Here is a 15,104-nt window from a genome sequence, read left to right as displayed (position 1 = left end):
GATGTTTTTAAGCCACCACAAAAAATTTAGGGCGACCTTAATATTTAGCCCACCTTCTTTTAAATTATAGTCAAATTATTAACATAATTAGTAATTAGGAGAATAGCCAATTTGCTTGACTAACATTCCAATAATATCCCTAAACGTAAAATCATGCCTCAGATTCGCTTATTCCTAATTCATCTTCTTGTTCATGTGGTTCATTTTTGTGTTTCTAGGAGTCACTTGCGACTACTCTGACTCCGACGAAACACTCATGCGAGTCTGTAGCTTCGTGCTTCACGTGCCTTGCGAGGCTCGCCGACCGGGATACCTATTCTTCCGCCACGTCGGAGCTGGAGTCCATCAGCCAAGGTCTCGACACGGCCTTGATCCCCGCCTTTGTTTATTGTATTCATGCAACTGATGCTTCATATTGATCGACTGGTACGACGTTCGCCACATCCTCTTTAGTCTTCTTCCGCCGCAAAATTGATGCCGCCAAGCTGCTCCTTAAGCCGATGCCTCAATCGCGACAGAGCTCGATCGCGAGAGATATCTCAATTTGCCTTCGAATGGATAAGAACAAGGCAGAAGAAGATAGTAATATTATTATTATTTTTTTACTATTCCGTATGTGATTGGAGATTTTTTTTTCCTTTTTGTGATTTTTTTCCTCATTATATTGTTCTGAAAAAAAAAAAAAATCATAGTTCGTTCATTTATTTGTTGTAATAGTGTAGAATTTGGTGATTTCTTAGTTATTTGGTAGAGAAAAATAATTCAGTGAACATTACGGTTTTATGCATTTGCATTGTATTTGTTGTGTATATTTAAAAAAAAAAATCATGATTTTGGCTTATTTGTCTCATTTCTTTTTAGAAATTTGTATTACTACGGTGGAATTTGATGATAGTCATTGTTATTTGGTTTCGTAGGATAAAATTGAATGACCAAATATATGAACTTTTATTCAAGTATAATGACCTTAAGTACAACTGAACAAGTGATCAGTGAAACATAGTTAGTAGGGGTGTACAAAAATTGACCGAAAATTGGTTAAACCGATAACCGAACCGATCCGGAACCGAAATTCGGTGCCACGTCATCAAACCGAAAATTCGGTTCGGTTATCGGTTTTGAAAATCCAAAAATTCGGTTATCGGTTATTTAACAGATTTTTTTTATCCAGTTTTGAAACCGGATAACCGATTTGGATAATTGTAACATCTTTAAAACTGGTTAACTAGTTTGAAAACGGTTATAAAACCGGTTAACCGAATTTTCGGTTAACCGAATTTTTGGTTAACCGATTTTCGGTTTTGGACCAATTCGGTTCGATCATTGGTCCAAAATTTTCAAAACCAAAAATTCGGTTTCAGTTTTCAAATTGGTCCAAAACCGAACCGAACCGAACCGATTTCACCCCTAATAGTTAGTGTTGTTGGATTTGGTCTCCCAACAATCACAAAACTATAGATTATATTTAGTCTATCGTATTATTTATATTTATGTGGATCTCAATAATTCGTCGTACTAGAATCGGGCAAAACTATAATATAGCGAAAATAATAAACGAATGTAAGTGAAGATGATTTTATTGAATGCAAGATCAAACAATATAATTGGAAATGAGTTCGACTAATCGACGAGCTCAGCTGGAAGCGAGTACAAATTTAAAGAATACATAAAATAATAATGAAAATTCAGTCCCTCTTCGTCATTTGGATCTAGTCTATTTATAGCTGAGGTCGACTTGTCCTTGTCGTCCACCTGGAGTACACGTGATCACGCTGGAGATCGTCTCGGAGCTTGTTCGTTGGTTGGTCTGAGCTGTTGAGGGCGAAAAATCGGAATGAAGACTGTTTCTTTTAGGTTGACGTGGTGATGGTTGGGACTCAGTCCGTCTGAAGAAGGGAGGACACCTTGAATGTGTTAAGCTTAGACTTGTGTCAAAGTGAGCTCGACATCATCTTAATGACCTCTTAATTGTGCAAGACGTGCGTTCTCTGCATGCAAAAATATGTTGTTACGATGTTCGATCTCCAGTTTTGGTGGAATTTGTGGCAATCCTCGACTGTTTTTTTTTTCAATGATATTTTTTCCATTGTACGTAATGCATCAACATATGTCATGAATATATAAACGTATAGGCTGAGTTTATGTAGCATTATCGTTAAGAGCATCGTTTCTAGTTTGGTTTCGCCATACGACATCCCTTTTTTTTTACAGCTCACCACTAACAATAAGCACAATACTGTATTCAATTTACCTTTAACTAGTAATACAACGATATATAAGTTTTTTGCTATTTTTTTTTTATCCAACAACATCTATATCAAACGCAAGCTCCTCATAATGAAAGATTCAAGGTAGTCAAATTAATTTTGATACTTTAGGTAGGCTTGATAGAGATCAAAGAGGGTTGTTCTTAAAGGCAATTACTGAGACATGTCACCCAGTTGTTAGTTGAGTGCGCTATAAGAATCAATGGACTATGATCATTTAAATGAGGTGACTTGAGATTGACTTGTATACGATCTCCATGGTAAACCAAATATGAACGAGCATCAACATAAGAGCGGGATATATTATAACTTTGTATATATTATTACATCATAGTTCCAACTTCCAACAAATACATTTTTTTGGCTGAGAAGAAACTGCTTGGCGTGACATATTATAAATTTAAGCACAATTCATATCAATATCAATGGACTCAATAATATTAATCAAGAAAACCCCAAATTTTAAAAATATATATTAGATCAAATGCTCATCGATAAAGGCATGTAGTTGGCTAATAGAGAAAAGGTGCACATGGTCTGCTCTATGATAAGAGTTCATTCGGTTAGTTTATTTTCATCTCATAATATCAAAATTCAATTATATTAAGTTTTATCATAAATATGCAATTGTTAATATGTTCATTTGAAGCTAAAATATTAAACTCAACTATGTTAAATATATGGGGAAAATGTTTTGAAAGAGTTCGCTTTTTTTTTTTTTTTTTTGCAAATTTCAATAATTTGAAATTGAATAAAATTAGAAGAAAATAGGTTTAGATGATTTGAATATAGATATGTAACATGATCAATAATATTAGTGTGTTTTTTTTTTTTGAAAAATGCTTTCATTAGAATTTGAGTAAAACACTCATAAATACAAGAGAATAACATCTTAGTATAAGACAAATCACATACCTAGGTCGGAGTGAATCTAACACTAAGTATAAGTGTTCGCTCGTCGCGTGCATACTTCCAACACAAGAATGGATACATGGTAAATTATAATTCGAGCACTCATTTGGCTCTCTCAGAATACCCACAAAGGTTGGTGGAAAAATCCAAACAACCGTGGTCCGATGACCATGAAGAATAATTCTTCCGTCTGTATAAGCAAAAACCTAACCAGAAGCTCACAAAGGGGAGGTGGAAGGCGGCTAACTAATCCGTTTCTAATCCAAAAACAAAGCGACAAAACAAACAAAAACAAATCAAAATGTTCGGAAACACCATAAGGTTGGAAATAATAAAATTAAAATAAAATATCATCACCACTTTGACAACTTTGAGCAGTCCCGATACTCCCTCGTCGATTGCAACGTTATTCACCGACATCGTAAGCCCCCACAAATTATAAAAAAAGAGTAGATCTGAAATTATTATAATACACAAAGATTAACAAAATTAGACGAAATATATATGAAATTCTCACTCCCTTTCCCAAAAAATGAGACACAAAAGATCCCAGGGAAAGGAGAGCGAAGCGACGGTGGAGAATAAAAAACTAGAGTTCTCTTTTATTTTTTAGAGAGAAAAAAGAGGTAGAACCTTCGAGTATATACTATATGTTATTAATAATATTAGTGTTTTTGTTATATACATAACACATTTATTTTAAAGTTCTGATGCGATCTGATGTATTAGTGTTGATACAATGTCATCAAACAATCTTAATAAAAACAAGTCCATGAAAATGAATGATGTATAGTTTTTCTTTGTTAGCAAAACCTAAACAATTAATTATTTGTATTAAAACGGCATTATTACATGCAGCCTCAAATTTTTATAATAAATAAAAACTTTAATAAATATCATAACACAATGTAAACACCGTTGGATTATGCGCGCACCGACTGTCCTCGTCCGTGTTGACAATCGATCACATTCACTCAACCGAACCAAAGTCACTTATATTTTTGGGTCTGATATTACAGTTACGCCATTCACGTCAACAACATGAAATTTACGATTATATATAAGCACCATATGGAAAATTTACCATAAATTTGTCGCTCTATTCACTAACACGTACATAAAGAAGTTATTGCAAAATAGAACAAGCCTAAACAAGTGATATTTAAAACCTTCGTAGGCCTAATTTTGTGGTGGATAAAGAATTACTGCTAAAGCTTATTTATCATTTGAGACTTTAGCTCGTCAAGCAAGAAAAGAGAAGGTTGATTATCTATTCTTAATTCGTAAGGGAAAAAACGGAACAAAACAACATAGAGAAAATAGTTGATTATATTTAAAACCAACAGAGTCAGACAAAGAAGTTTAAATTTGAAAATTAAAAAGAGAACTGAGAACAATGGGGAAATCCCTGTAAGTTTACAACAGTAATAATAAATATTAAAAATAAAATAGAAATGAAAATTTCAAAGTAAAGAAGCGAAAGAGGAGTTGTGAATGCAATTTCAAATCGCGAAAGAGAGAAGAGAGAGAGAGAGAGACGAGAGAGACAGAGAGAAAAAAGGGTTCTTCCTCTCGCAAGGCCATTTCTTCTGATAGTTTGCCTGCCCTTTCCAAAATCTCTAATCTCAAATTCGTTCAATCCACGAGCTCTCAGAGATCTCTTCCTTTCCTTTTCCAAATCTCTAGGGTTTTGAATCGATCCGATCCATCGCCCTGTTCCGACTCCTAAATCCTTGGACTCGATTTAATTGGATTTTCAGATCTTTGATCTCCGAGCTTGGCCATGGAAGCGATCGAGGAATTGTCGCAGCTGTCTGACTCGATGCGCCAAGCGGCGTCGCTGCTCGCGGACGAGGACGTCGACGAGAATTCCAGCTCAAGCGCTTCCTCGAGACGCGATTCTACTTTCCTCAATGTCGTTGCTCTCGGCAATGTTGTGAGTGAATCTGCGCGACCTATTTCCCATTTTTTTTTTGTCTGTCGACTCAGTTTCGTTTCCGTATTGCTATGTTTGGTTGTCTGGGTTTTGGTGCTTCCATGTCGTCGTATAAGTTTTGGATCTTTTGATACGATAGATTTATGGTGGATCTCGTGCCATGTTGCGATTTCATGTGCTTTAAAGATTAACAAATGCTTCAAAATGGGTTATGTGTGTATTAGCTTCCTAATAGAGGTAATCTATGAGTTTGATGTTTGCGTTTGGAGGACGAGATTGGCGTGTATGTAAAAGTATTATATTTCCAAGTTCTTTGTTTTTCTGGTTTATTGTAGAAAAAGCCAGTGTAATTTGAAACAGAATTGGGATCGTATGGTGTATCATTTCTCACATTTTTTGGTTTCTTATCTCCTAGAGTTTGATTAGTTATTTGAGGTGGCAGTGGCACTATATTGAAGATATTTAAAGAGGAAGTTTATAGGAGTAAACGTTTTAGTTTGTGTTATTGCTTGAACTGTTTAAATGTCCTCTCATGCTGTTGTTTGTGGCGTTTGATGTGTTTAGGGTGCTGGTAAATCTGCAGTGTTGAACAGTTTGATCGGGCATCCTGTTTTGGTAAGTTTGGTTCATGAGGTTGCTTCTTTTATGTATTTGATTGACCCTCATAGATTTGTGACCTTGATTCTAAGTTATATCCTCAATTTGTGCAGCCAACTGGGGAGAATGGTGCTACCCGAGCTCCCATAAACATTGGTTTACAGAGAGATGGTTCTTTAAGCAGCAAATCAATTATATTGCAGATTGACAACAAATCACAGCAAGTTTCCGCAAGTCAGTAATATTATATCTGGTTAACAGATCCTTCTCATTTTCTGATCAATGTATATACACTTCAGCAATAAGTGGACTTCTGTATTTCCAGAATGGTCACTAATTGCCTTGCATATGCTTAGTTTACAATGTTTCATATGTCTGCCATTCTATTACCAATCATTTGTTCAGTGATATCATCATGGATACAGAATGTAGTGATCTCTCTCCTGCTCTTTATTTGTTTGCATTTCTAAAATTGTGTATTTTCAGGTGCTCTGCGCCATTCTCTGCAAGATAGGCTCAGCAAAGGTTCTACTGGCAAGAGCCGCGATGAAATATACTTGAAACTACGAACAAGTACAGGTTGGTTCATTACTGTTCTCCTAGATGCAATCTTTTTCTATTTGATTGGCTTAAAATTGATTCAATACTTGGAATTTTATGGGAATAATGCGTGGTTTTGGTGACGTGCAAACTGATATGATTTCAGTATAAACATTTGGCGTAATTTCATGTTCTTAAAACTTGGTAAAAATGAGAATAAACAGTTATGTCATGTAATGGTATTTTTTTTTCTTCTCAGTTTTGAACAATGCCTTCATATTGCCTTTATACCTTGATCTACTTTTTGTGTGCCGATTCTAACTGTTTCACCTTTGAAAATCACAGCGCCACCCCTCAAATTGGTTGATTTGCCTGGGTTGGACCAACGGATTATGGATGAATCTTTGGTAAGTGCATTCACCAATTTTAAAGTTTGGATAGGTTTACATTGCATGTCACAATGACATGGTAATACTAAGTACTTCTTTTTCTTCTATGCGGTGTTAACGTTTTATTTAAACACATACGTTTATGGAATTTTGAATGGATGTATTTAGTAAATTTCTTATTTTATGTTCATAGGTTAGTGAATATGCTGAACACAATGATGCGGTCTTGCTGGTTGTAATTCCTGCCGCTCAAGCACCTGAAGTTGCTTCATGCCGAGCCCTCAGGGTTGCCAAGGAATTCGATGGAGATGGTAAAAACCTTTAAGTTTCTAGAAATATGTTATTGTAATTTTTTTATTGGCGTCCTGGCAAGAACCAAAAGTTTTCAAATGGTAGTAAAAGACTTTACATTCTATCCACGCCTTAGCTATTTTTTCAAGAGAAATTGCCCCATTTACTACTAATTTTATAATTTTTTCCCACTTTCCACCAAAACACTAATTTTTCCCAAAATGCCACCATCTATGTCAACAATGTTGACATCTATTTTTGCACTTCACTATGAGATGTCAACATTGTTGACATAGATGTCAACAATGTTGACATAGATGGTGGCATTTTGGGAAAAATTAACATTTTGGTGGAAAGTGGGAAAAAATTATAAAATTGGTGGCAAATGGGGCAATTTCTCTTTTTTCAACCCTTTGTTTCTATTTTCTGTTCCTTCTCTCCGCTTCCTGCCTCTTCTTTTTTATTGATTTAATCTTCCAAGCAAGCTAAGGCATAAGTCTATGTTACTATGCCCGTAGGTACGAGAACCATTGGTGTTATCAGTAAAATAGATCAAGCTGCTTCAGACCAGAAAGCTCTTGCTGCAGTTCAGGCTCTTTTGTTAAATCAAGGCCCCTCAAAGGCATCTGACATGCAATGGGTTGCATTAATTGGCCAGTCAGTTTCAATAGCTTCTGCTAATTCTGGATCAGTTGGTTCAGAGAATTCTTTGGAAACAGCCTGGAAAGCTGAGAGCGAGAGTCTGAAGTCCATTCTAACAGGAGCACCTCAAAGTAAGCTTGGTAGAATAGCATTGGTGGATGCTTTAGCCCAGCAAATTCGCAACCGTATGAAAGTCCGGCTCCCGAACCTCCTATCTGGGTAAATGTCTTCTTTAGAATTTGATGGTGGTATGATGATTTTTCCCAACATAATACCTTATGAGAAGATCCGTTCTATAAACCTAATGTTCAAAATTTATTATTTAGATTATTTAATCTTTTCTCTTTGTGTTATTTTTTCAGTTTACAGGGTAGGTCACAAATGGTTCAGGATGAATTAGCCAGGCTTGGTGAGTCTATGGTCCAGAGTGCGGAGGGAACCAGAGCTATTGCTTTGGAACTTTGCCGAGAATTTGAGGATAGATTTCTTCAACATATTACCAGTGGCGAGGTGAGTTTATCTGGCAATGTTGCTTTTAAGGGCATAGACGTTTATGTTTCATTCAACCGCTTCCTTCGATTGGTATAACTTAATTTTGCTTAATCTAATTGTTGGATCTGTCATCTGCTTGAATTATAGGGTTCTGGTTGGAAAATTGTTGCCAGCTTCGAAGGAAATTTTCCAAATAGAATTAAGCAGCTCCCATTGGATCGACATTTCGATATCAACAACGTGAAGAGAGTATGTGATTTGTGTTTACCACGTCACCTTAAATTTTTTATTTTTTGTGGTTTGTTTGGATCTTTTGAACTCGGTTACTTTGTGAGTAATTTTTTTTTGGTTACCTTGTCAGATTGTTTTGGAAGCAGATGGTTATCAGCCATATCTCATATCCCCTGAAAAGGGTTTAAGGTCTTTGATAAAAGGTGTCTTAGAGCTGGCAAAAGAACCATCACGTCTATGTGTTGATGAGGTATTGGTGGAAATTAGTACTTGTGTTGATAACAGATCCCTCCTAAGATTGCATGTGCAAATGACCACCTCTTATTTCCAGTTTGCGATGGACAGCAATTTTGTGTGTGTGTGTTGATTTGTGTTTTTATAGCATTATTCCATATGTCATTTGTAATTTTTGCATGTACATGTGGTGAGTTTTTGCTAGCCTTGCATCTCTGAGTTTCAAATTTAGTTTCCATGATACATATTTTGAGCTTTTGTATATTCCCATAAATTGCCTGTACCAGTATAATATTAAGGGGTGCGTAGTTGCTTTTATTCCCTACCTATGGTCCTGTGATTGAGATTCTTCTCATCTTCAAGACTACTTTCTTACTAGTTGATTGGATCACTAGGAATAATAGTGGTTTTCTACTTGTTAATAGACCTTAGGAAGTGAGGCTTGTCAGATAAGAGTTTAAATTAGCTAATCCACTTTGCAGTATATTGAAGCTGATGAATTGCTGCTGATCTTTTCTTAGGTTCATCGTGTCTTGGTAGATATTGTTTCTGCTGCCGCAAATGCCACGCCTGGTCTTGGTCGATACCCTCCTTTCAAGAGAGAGGTATATACCTGATTGTTTCCCTCTTTTTTGGATTTAACCCTATTGTTGTACTGCAACCCTTGTGCTACACTAAAATGTTCATGCTTTAAACTGCTACCAGGTTGTTACCATTGCATCTGGTGCATTAGACGTGTTCAAAGCGGAAGCAAAGAAAATGGTGGTGGCACTGGTAGATATGGAGCGCGCTTTTGTACCTCCTCAACATTTCATTCGTTTAGTGCAGAGGAGGTATGTTTACATTCTTAATGGCATGTTTCAGCTTCTCACATTTCTGATGCTCATGCAACATCGCGAGTGCTGCTATTTGAAGGCTGGAACAACCCATTTGTTCATAAATCAAATCGTAACTTTTAATGTGTGGTTTTTCTTGTGCTTTTGTTTTAATTTATCATTTCTTTTTATTCCAGGATGGAAAGGCAGCGGCGGGAGGAAGAGATAAGAAATAAATCGACAAAGAAAGGTCTTGATGCCGAGCAATCAATTCTAAATAGGGTATGAGGCTCTCTCTATGGTGTAAATTGATTGAATGAATGTGAATCACTATATGAAATCATGGTGCTTGTATTTGACATGTTGTGTTTTATTTGTTTGTTTGATTTGATGACGAAGGCAACGAGTCCTCAGACAGGAGGTCAGCAAACTGGTGGAACTTTGAAGTCCCTGAAGGACAAGGACAAAGACAAGACCGAGAAAGACACACCTGATTCTTCCTCTGGTTTGAAGATTGCTGGTCCTGATGGAGAAATAGCAGCAGGTTTGCGAAGAAGAACAATTAGTGTTTCTGGGCTTGTGAGTATCCAGTTAGTGGTCTGAGTTTATTGCTTTAACTTTTTAATTAATATCTACAGGTTATTTGCTTAAGAAAAGTGCAAAAACTAATGGATGGAGCAAGCGGTGGTTTGTTTTGAATGAAAAGACTGGGAAGGTCAGTTGGAGTTTTCTTTAACGAAGCCATCTTAAGATTATGTTTGTGCATATTAATGACCTATTACCATCATATTTTTGGGCTCCATTTGCCATCACTAGTTATTGTTATAAAACATATTCTTTTAATGTTTTGTCCTCTTCACTAACTCTGGGATGAACACGGTGACCGTGAAGTAATCTTTATGTTTTGCGTGCTTATAGCTAAGATTTGAATAACTGCATTGGGTTTTCACCAGTTATTACTATTATATTATGAGTTAAGAGATTAACTTCATTTTTTCTTTATGTTTCTATAACCTCTATCGCACTTACAGCTTGGCTACACAAAGAAGCAAGAAGAGCGCCATTTTCGTGGTGTGATCACGCTGGAGGTATGGAACAGAATCGATATTTACTAGTGGATTTCAGATTTTATTGTCATAACAATGATTATACCGCTTTCTCGCCAAGACTGTCAGAAGCCTTAGATTTAACGTTAATGTTTGTGTCTTGAAACTCCCTCTTTTTGGCATCAACCTAATACTTTTTGTTTATTGTTTCCACAGGAATGTAACATTGAGGAGGCTTCGGATGAAGAAGAACCTCCTTCAAAGAGTTCAAAAGATAAGAAGGCTAATGGACCTGATAAAGCAACCAGTCTTGTCTTCAAAATTACTAGCAAAGTTCCATATAAAACGGTATTGAAAGGTATTATTTTTCTCTTGTTGCATTCTGGTACTTCTCTTGTGGGCTCTGACTTTATTTGATTTAATCCCCGCGTCATTTTGATTTTTTTTTCAACATTATTTCAGCACATAGCGCTGTTGTGCTGAAGGCTGAAACTGTTAAAGACAAAATTGACTGGATATATAAAATAAGAAATGTCATTCAACCGTCTAAAGGAGGAAAAGGTCCATCGAATGAAGGCCCTCTTCCGATGCGACAAAGCATGTCAGATGGATCATTGGTGAGTTGTTGATTTAAGCTGAGGAGACTTAGAACTTTTTCCTCAAATTTGTTTTTTAGGCACGGACTAGATACTGGAACGGGATCATGAAGTTTTTGTGTGTATGTGTGTGCGATTTTTTTAAAGGATACAATGGCTCGAAGACCAGCTGACCCTGAAGAGGAACTCAGATGGATGTCTCAAGAAGTACGCGGCTATGTTGAAGCAGTTTTGAACAGTTTGGCTGCTAATGTACCAAAGGTAAAGTTGTGTCGTTGATGTCGAGCGATTTTTCAACCTTTCTTTTGCTGTCTATTACTCTCTCTTAATATGTTTTTGTGGATGATCATTTGAACAGGCTGTTGTTCTTTGTCAAGTTGAGAAGGCAAAAGAAGACATGCTGAACCAATTGTACAGCTCTATCAGGTTAGGGACATTCTCATCTTACATTTTCCTGACGTTTGTGATATATATTAAACCAGGAATTTACATTCCTCTTCATCATTTAATATAAATCCCGTTATTGACGGTTTCTGATAGTGCTCAAAGCACGGCAAGAATCGAAGAGCTACTTCTAGAGGACCAAAATGTAAAACGGCGAAGAGAACGCTACCAGAAACAATCCTCACTTCTTTCAAAGCTAACCCGTAACCTCAGTATTCACGACAACCGTGCAGCCGCTGCCTCAAGCTGGTCGAACGGTACTCCTAGCCCCGGGGCCGGTACGTTCTTGTCATCACACCTTTGTTATATATAATAAATTGTCACACCTTCATGATTTTTAATACATAACATTTTAGTCATTTTGTTAGCTGTCTAAATGAAACATTACTGTAGACTACATTTCGAACCCAAAGCCCCTAAATCGATATGATTTACAGTGAAAAAATAAAATAAATAAATGAAGTGACCTAGTGAGAGAATTGCTAACAGCTAATCCGATATGTAGTCAGTTTTTGAATTTGCGTATGTACGCAGAGAGTAGCCCGAGAACTGGTGGTCCATCTGGCGGAGAGGACTGGAGATCAGCGTTTGAATCTGCCGCGAACGGTCCTTCGGACTACTACTCGAGATCATCCTCATCCAACGGTCACAGTCGACATAACAGCGATCCAGCACAGAACGGGGATATCACCCCGGGATCCAACTCCGGAAGCCGCCGTACCCCTAATCGGCTGCCACCCGCCCCACCACAATCCGGCGGATCCTCGAGCTACAAGTACTTTTAGAGTTGACGGCGAAAATGAAATGGTTGGTTTTCATTCTTGGTGGGGCTGAGATTTGCTCAGCCCTTGGGTCTTCATGATTTTTCTTTCTCAGTAGAGATATTTAGAAGAAGAGGTTAAAGGAAAAAAAGGAACAAGGTGTGTACTGTACATATATAAGACTTTGAAAAGAAGTTCCTCGGTGTCTTCTCTCAGCTTCTTTTGTGGGTGTCTGTTTAACGAGGATGGATTCAAGGTCTATTTGAAATCCATGCTATTATATTCCTCAATTCAATTTTATTTTGTCGACTTAGAAATATTTTTTTTTTCCTTCTCATTTTTGGATGCTATAGATATGTTTTGCCGTTTTGATTTTGATTATTATGTGTACGTTCAGGCTTATTATGGGTCTGTCACATTTGGATATTCCTGTTTGAAAGGATGGACATAAATATATTAATATTTCTTAATGTGGTATATGCTTTAATTCTCCTAGTCCGAAGTCCGAACAAATTTATCATTCAGTTCACTTTACCGATATGTACGGATTGATAAATTCTTTTAAGGCAACTTTGCTCCGAGGGATTGATAAATTACTTGTATGTTTTTTAATGCAATTGTGCTTGGCCTGATTTTAGTTAGTTGCAACATGTAATAATTAGATTACTATGCTTTATTTTATTAGTCTTGTCTTTTTTGATAGAACTTGAGACTTTGTTCTTAATCAAGGATTAAAGTGATCAAGCCAACATGAGATTGTATTGCAAAAAAAATAAAAAATATTCGGACCCTTTTAACATGCAATTGAGCAAACTGAATGAGTCCGAATTAAAATGTTTGTCGCTGATGATGGCCGATGATTGGCCGATGATATTCTTCTTAATTATCAACAGTTGATAACAATATCGGGAAAAATTTCGTCAATGTCACTGGTTAATCGCGATAATTCCACATGAATTAAGTATATAATATGACATTCGCCATTTGAATATTATATTGAAATTAATGTTTGTAAAAGTTCGAGGAGAATGGATCTAATAAATGAGTTTAATATGGTTTTAATTTATTAAAAAAATTGATTTTTTTTCGTAAAAAAAAAAAAAAAATGTTGTGGTCTAAATATATTATCAAACTCAGGTGAAACTATAGTCTTAATTTATTATCAAACACAGATGAAACTATAATCATTTTAAAATTTGAAAAGATATTTTATAAAATTATTTGATGGATGTTCATTTTTGTTAATACAGTTTGGGGCGAAGTATTGAGGTAGGATTTTTCTGGAAATGCTTATGTTTTAATCAGAGACGCGAAAGAAAGAAGAAAAGGAAGAGCTTCGTTTAATTGGAGAGCTAGGGTTTCAAAGATAACAGTAACGTTCTCCAAAAATGTCAGGCACTTCAAGTTCCACCGTCTACATAGGTACTTCGCTTTCTCCCTAATCTTCCATTGATCCTGATACAACCGACTCACTCAATATTATTTATTACGGAGGCTGTGTATAGCTGTTGATTCGTATCTGTTTTATTTTTTATTTTTTTTTATTTCGAATGCTCACTTGTCCAATTTCTCAACCCACCGTTATTGTGTTCGCATTCACAGGCAATTTGGACGATCGGGTGAGCGAGAGAGTGTTGTACGACATTCTGATCCAAGCGGGTCGGGTCGTTGATCTCCACATCCCCAAAGAGAGAGATACCGAGAAACGCAAAGGCTATGCCTTTGCCCAGTACGAATCCGAGGAGATCGCCAATTACGCGGTCAAGCTCTTCTCTGGCCTCGTCTCTCTCCACAGTCGAACCCTCAAGTTTGGGGTTATTAGCCAACACTTAGTATATTCTCTTTGGTCTCATCACGGAAAACTCGATAACTGACATTTATTACTCTCTCTGAACAGATTTCAGGCCAAGACAAGGTGTCGAATAACGGTCCTCCTTCGGGCAACCCGGCTTCACACAGACCGAGATCTCAAGCTGTATTGAGTAATGGACCCTCGTCCCAACTGGGAAGATATAACCAAGGTAACGATTCAATCTCTTCGGGGGTGTTTGTTTATACGTGTTTGGTTGTTGAATATGTGTGACTGTGTTTCCATTTTTTTGAATTTCAGCTCCTCCGCCCACTGGCGATGGGAACGGTTATGAGTACAGTCGCCGCGTGTTTGGGTCGACGATGGACGGTATTAACCGCTCTCGGCAACCACGCCGGTTTGACTCTGGCGATCCCGTTTCTTATCCTCCGTACTGATGTTATGATCCCATGATCGGGGGTGAGTTTTGGATGTTTTGTTTTTCTGTTCCTGTGTTCGATCTTGATCCATGTCTGTATGTATGATCATGCATTGATGGCTTTGTGTACAGTTTTTTGGACGAGTCATAGCTGTGAAGTATTATTGTGCTGTTCATTATCAGTTATAAAAGTGCACATCTTTTTTTTTTTTTTCTTTTTCCTTTTAATCACCCACATGTTTTAGCTGGAAAGGCAATACATGTTTTGTCATTTATGTCGATGGGTCTTATTTGTTCGAGATGTGTTAAGGAACGAGAGTCTACTTTTCATGCTACATATGAGGATGCTGAGACATCTCTGAGAATTGGAAGACCACGGTTTGGTGGAAGATCATCAAAGAGGACTACCGGAGAGAGATCACCAGTTTCTTAACACGTCGTGTTAAAGAAATTTGTTCTTTTCATGGCTTTGATGTTTTTGTTATGCTTATGTATGGAGCTTTTGAATGAGAAATTTTATTTTCTTGGCTTCGAAAGTGGAGAAAAATACCTCATAGTTGCAAAATATCTGAAATTGGATTTTTGACAAAATATCGGATAAAAATGTTATTTTAGCTCATTTTTTTTTTCCCTTTTTCACTTTCTCATTTCCCGTCAAAATGATTTTTTCTTTCTTTCGAGTT

General features: G+C 36.8%; 2 protein-coding genes across 3 annotated transcripts; both read left to right on the top strand.

Moving 5' to 3' along the window:
* The first annotated feature begins 4,625 nt into the window (after positions 1-4,625).
* LOC149400679 (dynamin-2A-like) lies at positions 4,626-12,663 on the top strand. The gene is made up of 22 exons (XM_089611271.1): positions 4,626-5,115; positions 5,680-5,730; positions 5,826-5,946; positions 6,199-6,291; positions 6,598-6,659; positions 6,835-6,952; positions 7,451-7,793; positions 7,937-8,084; positions 8,214-8,315; positions 8,428-8,547; positions 9,053-9,136; positions 9,237-9,364; positions 9,544-9,628; positions 9,746-9,890; positions 9,985-10,061; positions 10,378-10,434; positions 10,609-10,750; positions 10,855-11,009; positions 11,136-11,249; positions 11,347-11,414; positions 11,529-11,710; positions 11,967-12,663. The coding sequence occupies exons 1-22, from the start codon at positions 4,963-4,965 to the stop codon at positions 12,215-12,217; spliced, it is 2,799 nt and encodes a 932-aa protein (XP_089467397.1). The 5' UTR covers positions 4,626-4,962; the 3' UTR covers positions 12,218-12,663.
* Positions 12,664-13,322: 659 nt separating this feature from the next.
* On the top strand, positions 13,323-15,052 carry LOC149400678 (RNA-binding (RRM/RBD/RNP motifs) family protein). 2 transcript variants are annotated; one of them, XM_089610831.1, is made up of 5 exons: positions 13,323-13,615; positions 13,796-14,007; positions 14,091-14,214; positions 14,304-14,462; positions 14,554-15,052. In XM_089610831.1, the coding sequence occupies exons 1-4, from the start codon at positions 13,582-13,584 to the stop codon at positions 14,438-14,440; spliced, it is 507 nt and encodes a 168-aa protein (XP_089466957.1). In that variant the 5' UTR covers positions 13,323-13,581; the 3' UTR covers positions 14,441-14,462; positions 14,554-15,052. The 2 variants fall into 2 exon arrangements, with proteins under 2 accessions (XP_089466957.1, XP_089466958.1); XM_089610832.1 differs by having other exon boundaries at positions 13,325-13,615; positions 14,732-15,052.
* The last annotated feature ends 52 nt before the right edge of the window (positions 15,053-15,104 follow it).

The sequence above is a fragment of the Urtica dioica genome, chromosome 4 (assembly GCF_054948205.1).
Source record: "Urtica dioica subsp. dioica isolate 48M chromosome 4, U.dioica_male_clone48M_v1_H2, whole genome shotgun sequence".
NCBI lineage: Eukaryota > Viridiplantae > Streptophyta > Magnoliopsida > Rosales > Urticaceae > Urtica > Urtica dioica.
This window is presented reverse-complemented; position numbering and strand designations above follow the sequence as displayed.